The sequence below is a fragment of the Cyprinus carpio genome, chromosome A12 (assembly GCF_018340385.1).
Source record: "Cyprinus carpio isolate SPL01 chromosome A12, ASM1834038v1, whole genome shotgun sequence".
Taxonomy (NCBI): domain Eukaryota; kingdom Metazoa; phylum Chordata; class Actinopteri; order Cypriniformes; family Cyprinidae; genus Cyprinus; species Cyprinus carpio.
This window is the reverse complement of record NC_056583.1, coordinates 1,898,707-1,907,787: the sequence shown is the minus strand read 5'-3', so window position 1 is coordinate 1,907,787 and position 9,081 is coordinate 1,898,707. Positions and strand designations below refer to the sequence as shown.

Here is a 9,081-nt window from a genome sequence, read left to right as displayed (position 1 = left end):
CAAATTGACTGAGATGGCCAATCAAATCAAAGTAGGCGGGGTTTACTCTTCATAGAAGCAGAGCGCGAAACGTCAGTTTAACGTTAAAGAGAGCGAGGTAAGATAAAACTGCAAATCATTTAATATTAGTAAACTTTTATACTAATAGAAATGTTAAATGACTGACAGCTATATCCAGTGACGCAAACTACTCAAATTTATTTAATTTCTCAAATATGGCCATTTTGAGAGCTAGAGAGGGATGTGTAAATTATTTGTGTCTGTCTCTACAAAAATATGAAGCCGAGTTTAGTTACTTAAAAACAGCAATTTTACACCCCTCCTTGCTGAGAAATATAAGCGATTCAGCATCAATTAATAAAAGTCACATGGCAGCACTAACAAGTTTGAGCTTCTGAATGTTACTTTCTGCACAGCGCGATCTCAGATCTGTGAGCCAGTGGTGTGTGTGTGTGTGTGCATGCGCACGCATCAATTAATGCAGCATATTAATATAGAACGGCAATTAAACAGAATGGTTTTCATGCATTGGCCTTGTCACACACACATACGTACAGTGATGTTCAGTACGGTCACACTGTATATCTGTTATTCAAGAAACTTTTGAAAAGTTTAAAAAACAATTTATGAAGAAATCTTCAGAAACTATTTACATGAAAAGCAAAATAGGCCTATTGTTTTTTTTTTTATCGTATCATTTAAAAATGTGCGTGTATTGTACAAAGCATTAATGCATACTGTATAATACAGAATGCATTAAAAAAGAGGGGGGTGGGGGAGATTGGCACAGTGGTTAACCAGAAAAATTAAAAAAGGCACGTCACGCCGAAAAGGTTGCTGACACCTAATCAGAGAATTGATTAGTTCATCTTTCGAGTGCTCTGGTTTGAGTCGTTCGTTCATCACGTGACAGCCCCATACGCTAAACCTATGCTGTCTGAGCCAGAAAGAGACTTAATAATAATAACCAACTCTTTATTATCTTTGTTACCACATTCAGTGTTAAGACTCGAAACACGTGAACTAATTTCAGTACAGAACCCATAAGAAGTTGCGCATGCGCGACTGAACGAATCACTCCCAGAGATGACTCGTTCGTCCCGAGTCACATTAAAGATTCGTTCAAAATGAACAAATCATGGGGCCTCACAAAAGCTAATTCAAACATTTAAGAGAGCGACACAACATTGTAGGTGTGATTCTCAACCATGTAACTTTAAAGGTCCATTCAGCAATTTGGTTTTAATTCTAGTTTTATTAAGAAAAGTTTTATTGAGAAAAAAATAAAAGTTTTATATAAATGTACACTCATAAGATGTAAACTCTACCAAGTTTTCTACTAAGTTCTTCGTGGCTACAGTAGCGGCTCGTGGCTAGTAGTTTTGAACGTGCTGTAAAACACTTATTATTGTGATTTATCAATGGACACAACAGGTGAAATACTACCTGTCCCGTTGAAAAGTCCAGCATATGCTGGTTAGGTATGTTTTAAAGCATGGCTGCTGGTTTGAGCTGGTTTAAGCTGGTCCTAAGCTGGTCCTGAGCAGGAGCTAGTTGCTTAAAATCTGCTTAGACCAGCTTCAACCAGCTCAAACCAGCAGCCATGCTTTAAAACATACCTAACCAGCATATGCTGGATTTTTCAACAGGGTTTACAACCGGAGAAGCAGAAAAGGTTTTAAAGGCTGCGAAAAGTTCGACAGGTAAGGGTATCAATGTGTAAAACCAGTATAATTTACATAAAACTCAGAGGTCGTCATGCTGATCAACATCGATAGATGGCAGTGCAGCGTCGAACACCATTACAGTATCAATACTTCAAGTAGCAATGAAGAACTACTGAATGCACGTTTAAACAGACCAATCGAAGTATTTAATGTTAATTGTTAAATGCAGACAAAGTACATCAGGATACACATTACCCAACATGCACAGAATAAAAATTGTACGTGTTCCACATCAAACCATAGTGTACACCACATTCAATCCAACAGATGTTATAAGAGTGACAGATTCTGGATTGGTATCGGCACCAATACTCAACCTTTTTAACGATTAAGGCTAGAAGGGATACAGCAAAAACTACTAGGCATGCGCATATCAATATAGCGTAATTTTTCTCACACTACAACAATAAAACTATTTTTGCATTACTGTAAGGGGTAGGTTTAGGCTTGGGGTAGGTGTAGACGTAAAAAAAAACACAATATTATTTTAACCCTCAGGTATTCCTCACTTTCATTTGTGATCCTCGGCAGTCAAAAGAGATGAAAGACAAAAAGCATTTTTTATTAAATAAATATAGGCTAATATATTTTGTTGCATTAATATTTGTTCTTAAATATTTACTTGTGTATTTTTGTATTTTTAGTATTTCCAGTTATTTTCGACTGTGAAGATCACAAGACCATTTAGCCTTTTTTATTAATGTCCACATTTTATTTGTACCAAAAATTCCAAATGCATTTTTTTTGACGTGACCGTATGACCACCAGAGGGTTAAACTGATTAGTCAGATTTGACCAGTGCAAACTGACAGTGATATTCATGGTCCTTACTAAAAAGCGATCCATACGACTTATGAAGCCAAGCTTTGTGTGAAGCACAATTCAGCTCCAATTCAGTTAGTTCATCACACAAAGACTTCAAATCACTGATTATATACTGCACAGCAGCACAGCTCAAATGGAGCTATGGTTTTTATAGTTTCTATGGGTTTTATATGTCTCTGGAGCTTAACGGCTGCTCCTTTTATGTTTCATGGGAAAAACAACAACAGCATATGGTTTTGGAACAACGTTTTTGGGTGGATAATTTGATGAATGTTCATTTTTGAGTGACGTATTCCTTGAAGAAACACAAAGCAAGAAACAAATAGCGAACCTTAAACACATTTCCACAGACAGTGGCTATTAAAGCTGGCTCTGATGTCCCTCAGCTCTCTGCCATTGCCTGCTCTGCCATGAGGAGCGGCTGTAAGCACTGCCGAGGACGATCCGCGGTGCGTCTGTCTCCGCCGGCCATCCTGCGCAGCTCGCTGGCGTCACCCTGGATGGTGTGGTGATGATAGAGCTGCAGACTGAGATGAGAAAAAGGGAAAATGTGCTCAGACACCACGGGTGAAAAGGGTAAAAACTAACAGATATCACCATACTTCCCCATCAGTTCACAGTACACTCAGAAACACTTTCTGTGTTATGATTTAATCTAATTAAACATGCACTAATTTGCATGCATTTCCCAAACAGAAATCTGAACATAGGATAAAGCCAAGATCAAAATTCTTGTTTCACTTTGTTGACATATTAAAGGTTTTTACAAAGGGGATTTTGGATTTCTCTTTCATTATTGTTGTTAATTAAATATTGTTAATATCCAGAAGAAGAAAAAAAGGTTTTAGGAATAAAATGTTATGTAAATCAGACTAAAGTTATATGAACAAACCCCTCTGTAAAAACCTTCAGAATATAGATAGGAAAAAAATGGATGTGTGACAAAGGGGAAAAACTCATTTTAAGGAAATGTCAAATCAAAAGACAACAAGAGCCCTGTGTTTAAAAAAATACTGTTGTTTTGCAAAAAAAAAAAAAAACATAAATAAAAAACCAAATATTACCAAATTTGATGATGCTGAGTTCAAAAATGTTAATAAATCTTTCCAACACATTTTTTTTTCTCGTTGATTAAAGTAGAATGCAAAACTTCTTCACCTTACAAATAGTTGTCAAAAGCAATAATGCCACAAAATGCATATTTTGAGAAATTGTGACATGCTTTAGCAAAATAGACACTATTTTCAGAATCAGCACATCATAATTAAAAGCAAACATGGTTTTCATCCAGCAAATATGATGCTGTTTTTTAAATGTTTTTTTCCCACTTTTCTGAAAGACGACATGTCAAAATCTCATAAAAAAAAAAAAAAAAAAAAAAAAACAATGGTTTTGCCTAGAGTGTCCTTTCTTAAAAAAAAAAAAAAAGATCAGTATGTCCACTGACTATAACGTACTGTGTGATGGTGATACAGTATAGGGTACTTACTCAGGAGTCTTGGCATTTCGTTTCAGACTGAAAATAACAAAGAGAAAAGAAAACTTGTCAAATGGTCATTCAAACAGCATTAAATGTTGTTTTGTCTGAAACATGGATCTACTGTACGTACACTCCCTCTCTCCTGCAGCACATGATGTAGGACAGGATGAGACAGAGGATCAAAACCAGAGCCAAGGGAACGATGACGGTGACAATGTAGTCAGGGAAGAAATCTCTGTCGGGAGGAGACTCCGGAGGACTGAACTCTCCTCCCCACGCCAGGACGCCTGAGCCCACGGTGGGGAGCGGAGCCGGAGGGACGGGCTTGGACAGATCAAACTGTGGGATCAAAGATATGTAAGGATGGAGGTGAAGTATGCATTACACCTGAGGCCGCGTGTGTTGTGTCTGACCAGGGTAGACTTGCACCAGGTGATGCAGTTGATGGGGTTGGTGCATCTGCTGCAGTCTCCGCTGATCTTGCCTCCGGACGCACACTCTCTCTGATGCTCCGCTGTCTCAAGTCTCAGCATGCATGGGGAAAACGGCTGGTCTGAACCCAGCTTCACATACACACTGAGACAGACACAGAGACAAAACATATGATTATCACATCTGCAGTCAATAATTCAAAACAAAATATGTTTAGATTCCTTTATCGTCATTGCACAGAGTACAACGAAATTAAGTAGCAATCCTTGGTGTTATTCACACATAACATCAAAAGTATTGGAACAGTATTAATTAAAAAGGTGCAGGATCTAATAAAAATAAATATATACAACAATACGACAATGTGATACAATGGCATAGCAGCTGAGGTCTGGGTTGCGGTGTACAAGTAGTGCAGTGGAAATGTAAACGAGAAGTGTAAGAATCCAGTTAAAAATGTAAACAAGTGCAATAGTGCAGTTGAAATGTAACGCAACGAGGAACGGTTGAAAATACTATTTGCATCTATGCAATGTTCAGAGGTATTGTGATCAAGAAAGACCGAGAGTCTGTGTAGATTGTTCGAAAATATCTCGAAATATTTCAAATCAGTATTTTAAATCAAGATAAATAGACGTTCAGAAGAAAAATTATGGAAGATGATAAGACCTGTTTCTTTAAAAAAATGTCTTGATATAACTTTATTTTGTCTTGTTATAATCATAAACCTCACAATTTGCCCTATATGTAAGAAAAATACATTTAATTCAAGAAATATTCTTAAATATATATCTTAATAGCTTATAAAAATGTTGCATCTCAAGTAAAGTATATTTAGATACATTTACTGGAAAACAAGACAAAGATACTGACTAAAAAAAAGTAAATACATTAATAATAATAATACATATAATAGTTGTTGTTATTGTTGTTGTTTTTGTTATTTAGTATAATATATAATATTGTCTGATAACCATGATACTTTGACAAAAACAACATAATATGATTATAATAATGATGGTGATGATGATTATTATTTAGAATAATATAGTAATATTATAAAGTATTAGTAAAATATATACTGTAAATAATAACTGGTAAAATGAATAATTTAACAACAACAACATAATATAATAATACTTTATTATTATAGTATAATACTAAACATTATATATGATGAGGATGAGAATGATTATTATTATTATTATTCATAATATAGTAATATTATATACTATTAGTATAAAATATATTCTAATAATAATTCGTAAAAACTATAATAATTTATCAACAAAATAATAATAATAAGTGTTATTATTGTTGTTTTGTTATTTAGTATAATAAATAATGTAGTCTAATAACCATGATATTTTAACAAAAACAACATAATATGATCATAACTATGGTGATGATGATTATTATTTAGTATAATATAGTAATATTATATAGTATAAGTAAAATATATACTCTAATAATAACTGGTAAAAAATATATAATAATTTAACAACAACAATAACATAATATAATAGTATAATACTTAACATTATATATTATGATGATGAAGATGATAATGATTATTATTCATAATATAGTAATAGTATATACTATTAGTACAAAATATATTCTAATAATAATAATTGGTAAAAACTATAATAATTTATATAAAAAATAATAAGAATTGTTATTATTGTTGTTGTTGTTGTTATTTAGTATAATATATAATATAGTTTAATAACGATGATAATGTTTCAAAAACAACATAATATGATTATAATAATGATAATGATGATGATTATTATTAAGTATAATATAATAATATTATATACTATAACTAAAATATACTCTAATAATAATTTGTAAAAATGAATAATTTAACAACAACAACAACATAATTTAATATAATGATATTAATATTTTATTATTATAGTATAACACTTCACATTATATGTTATGATGAGGATGAGGATGATGATTATTATTATTATTTATATATAGTTATAGTATATATTATTAGTATAAAATATACTCTAATACAAATTGGTAAAAAACTATAATGATTTACGATAATATTAATACTTTTGATTCATTGTATTTTTTATTATTATTAATATTGTAATATTATGTAATATTATGAAAAATATTATATAATAATAATTGATATTGATTTTGAAAACATAATATAGTAATAATTATAGTATGATACTTATATAAAAAAAAATTATTATTATATAACCTCTAATAATAATTAGTTTAAACTACAATAATTTATAGTTAATTTATTATAACAACAACAACATCATAATAAGAGTCATTAAGAGTTGCTCTGTAGCCAAACCCTTCAAAATATCCTGGAAGAGGCAGGGGAACGCGGCCGCCCCTGTCCAGAGCAGAGGTGATGTTGACAAACTCCAGCCTGCTGGTTCTCCACAGGTTCTGAATGTCCAGTTTGATCTCAGCTTGAACAGCAGCGGGCAGCACTTTCTCAATCTCTCTCAGCTCTATGAAGAACTCAGCCTGGTACGGCATCTGCTTTACTGGGAGGAAACCAAACCACGTCTGTAAATCTCATACGTCCAGAAAATGCAGCAGGGCTTGAGAGATTGATCTGCTCCATCAGTCAAGGAGTAGATATTTACTGAATGAGATCATACCTGCAGGACCCACATTTATCACCAGCCTCTCTTTAAACGTCTCGTAGTTCCGCTTGTTGATCACGAAAATCTGATTCAGAAGATATTTTGATTAGACTTTTTATTACACATTTAAATTAACTAATATTTTGACCTAAAATTAACCCTGTAAAGCCTGTCCTATTAAATATTAGTCAGAGCTTTTTTTTTAATGAAACAATTTAACTTTTAGACAAAAAAAATAAATAAATAAAAATTAAATGTTTGCAGATGTTTTTTTTTTTGTTTGTTTGTTTTTTTGAGTAGGCCTGTTATTTTTGATACATCAGGCTTTTATGGCTCATAAAGTATGATATAGTGAGAATATGGAGCTCAGACTCAAGGAGGAAAAACTCCTCAGTTTTTTTCAGAGGCTCAAACTGAGCAAAATTATGCAATTCGGTGCAGATGCTGATATTTATTTGACCAACAAGTAATTCTGATGCTTGTAATGTAAATCAATGAGACCTTTATAACAATACAGCAGACTGCTTACATATGTTAGAAATATCAATTCTCACTCTATATCTCCAATAATGTCTTAGTAAGATGGATTTTAAGTGCTTAGTTTTATGATCAAAACATATAATGCAACGCAATACAATTATGAGTGAGAGGTGAACAAATAAATGTTCCTCAAAAGCCTGATTCACTCACATTTAACATGATTTCTAAAAAAATTTAAAAAAAGATAATGTCTGGATATTCAAGTAAACCTTCAATCAAGTAAGTGCTCGTTCTGAAATGTTACTAACAATATAAAAGTTATTATTGCGTTTACTCAATAAAAATCAGTAAAGACGTCACGGCAAAAAGACTGAATCTAGATTGTGTGAAACAAGTTCTTCATTCTTCATAATATGATCCAGTATTATCTGTTTTAAATGTCACTGTTAAATCTGAGCGTTGGATGGCTGGCTGACCTCTATGATGTTCCTGCCCTGGTCCCGTGGCAGTGGCGTCCCGTACAGGAATCCGTTGTCATAGGCGTCTCTCTGGGTAAAGCGGAGCCAGCGGGGCAGATCTGGAAATCGCTCCTTGTTGCATTTAAACACCATGGGATCATTATAAACTTGACCTACAGACCAGGACAAGACACATTTACTGTGAAACATACTGTTACTTTTAAACAATAATTGTAATTATTGCTCAGACATACCGAAGACTTTATGAAAAGGCTCAAATTCTCTCTGGAACACCTCTCGGTGCAGCTCATAGACAAACAGCTGACCCACCGGAGCTTCTGTGATAATGTCGGCCCGGACCAACAGAAAACCTGCTGTGAAGACTGCAAAAACTATTAACATTTAGTACTTTAATATGATTTATTATCCACACGAGTATGTTCTATACAGAATTAATAGATTTTTAAACAATGACCGCTTGCACTTATTAATAGTGCTTGTATTTTCACTTCCGTATGTTTTGTACATTGCAGTGCCAAAGCAAACTACTTCTGTAATATTAGTTTCTGCTTTGAAATTTTAGAAATCTCTTTAAAGGCTCCAAAAGAAAGAGAATGAACTTGCCTGTTATTGCTAAAGCCCAGTTCCCTTTGTCTGCCATCTTGCTTGAAGTCTTGACTGACAGAAGCACTTGTTCAAGAGTGCAGTAACCCATCCATTCCTAAATACAGCCAGGGATATTTATATCCTCCTGCACGTCAAGCTGTCCCCTTCCTGTGTGTGTGTGTGTGTGTGTGTGTGTGTGTGTGTGTGTCTCTCTGAGTGTGTGTGTGTGTGTGTGTGTGTGTGTGGTGTGTCTGTGTGTTGTGTGTGTGTGTGTGTGTGTCTGAGTGTGTGTGTGTTTGTGTCTGTCTGAGTGAGTGTGTGTGTGTGTGTGTGTGTGTGTGTGTGTTTGTTTGTTGTGTGTGTGTGTGTGTGTGTGTGTGTGTGTGTTTGTGTGTGCGTGTGTGTGTGTATGTGTTGTGTGTGTGTGTGTGTGTGGTGTG

At 33.9% G+C, this 9,081-nt stretch overlaps 1 protein-coding gene across 2 annotated transcripts; it reads right to left on the bottom strand.

Moving 5' to 3' along the window:
• Positions 1 to 1,850: 1,850 nt before the first annotated feature.
• Positions 1,851 to 8,811, bottom strand: sgca (sarcoglycan, alpha). Of its 2 annotated transcripts, none has more exons than XM_042767106.1 (9): positions 8,660 to 8,811; positions 8,290 to 8,418; positions 8,054 to 8,208; positions 7,113 to 7,182; positions 6,797 to 6,995; positions 4,446 to 4,608; positions 4,163 to 4,371; positions 4,042 to 4,068; positions 1,851 to 3,079 (listed from the first exon to the last, which is right to left on the bottom strand). In XM_042767106.1, exons 1-9 carry the CDS (start codon positions 8,748 to 8,750, stop codon positions 2,935 to 2,937), a joined length of 1,188 nt encoding a protein of 395 aa, XP_042623040.1. In that variant the 5' UTR covers positions 8,751 to 8,811; the 3' UTR covers positions 1,851 to 2,934. The 2 variants fall into 2 exon arrangements, with proteins under 2 accessions (XP_042623040.1, XP_042623039.1); XM_042767105.1 differs by having other exon boundaries at positions 8,290 to 8,427; positions 8,660 to 8,762.
• Between the last annotated feature and the right edge of the window lie 270 nt (positions 8,812 to 9,081).

Coding starts and splice junctions, on each gene's coding strand:
- sgca (XM_042767105.1), bottom strand. CDS start 8,750: ATGGGTTACTGCACTCTTGAACAAGTGCTTCTGTCAGTCAAGACTTCA. Junction 8,428..8,659: donor CTGGGCTTTAGCAATAACAG/GCAAGTTCATTC, acceptor AAATGTTAATAG/TTTTTGCAGTCTTCACAGCA. Junction 8,209..8,289: donor GCCTTTTCATAAAGTCTTCG/GTATGTCTGAGC, acceptor CCTGGTCTGTAG/GTCAAGTTTATAATGATCCC.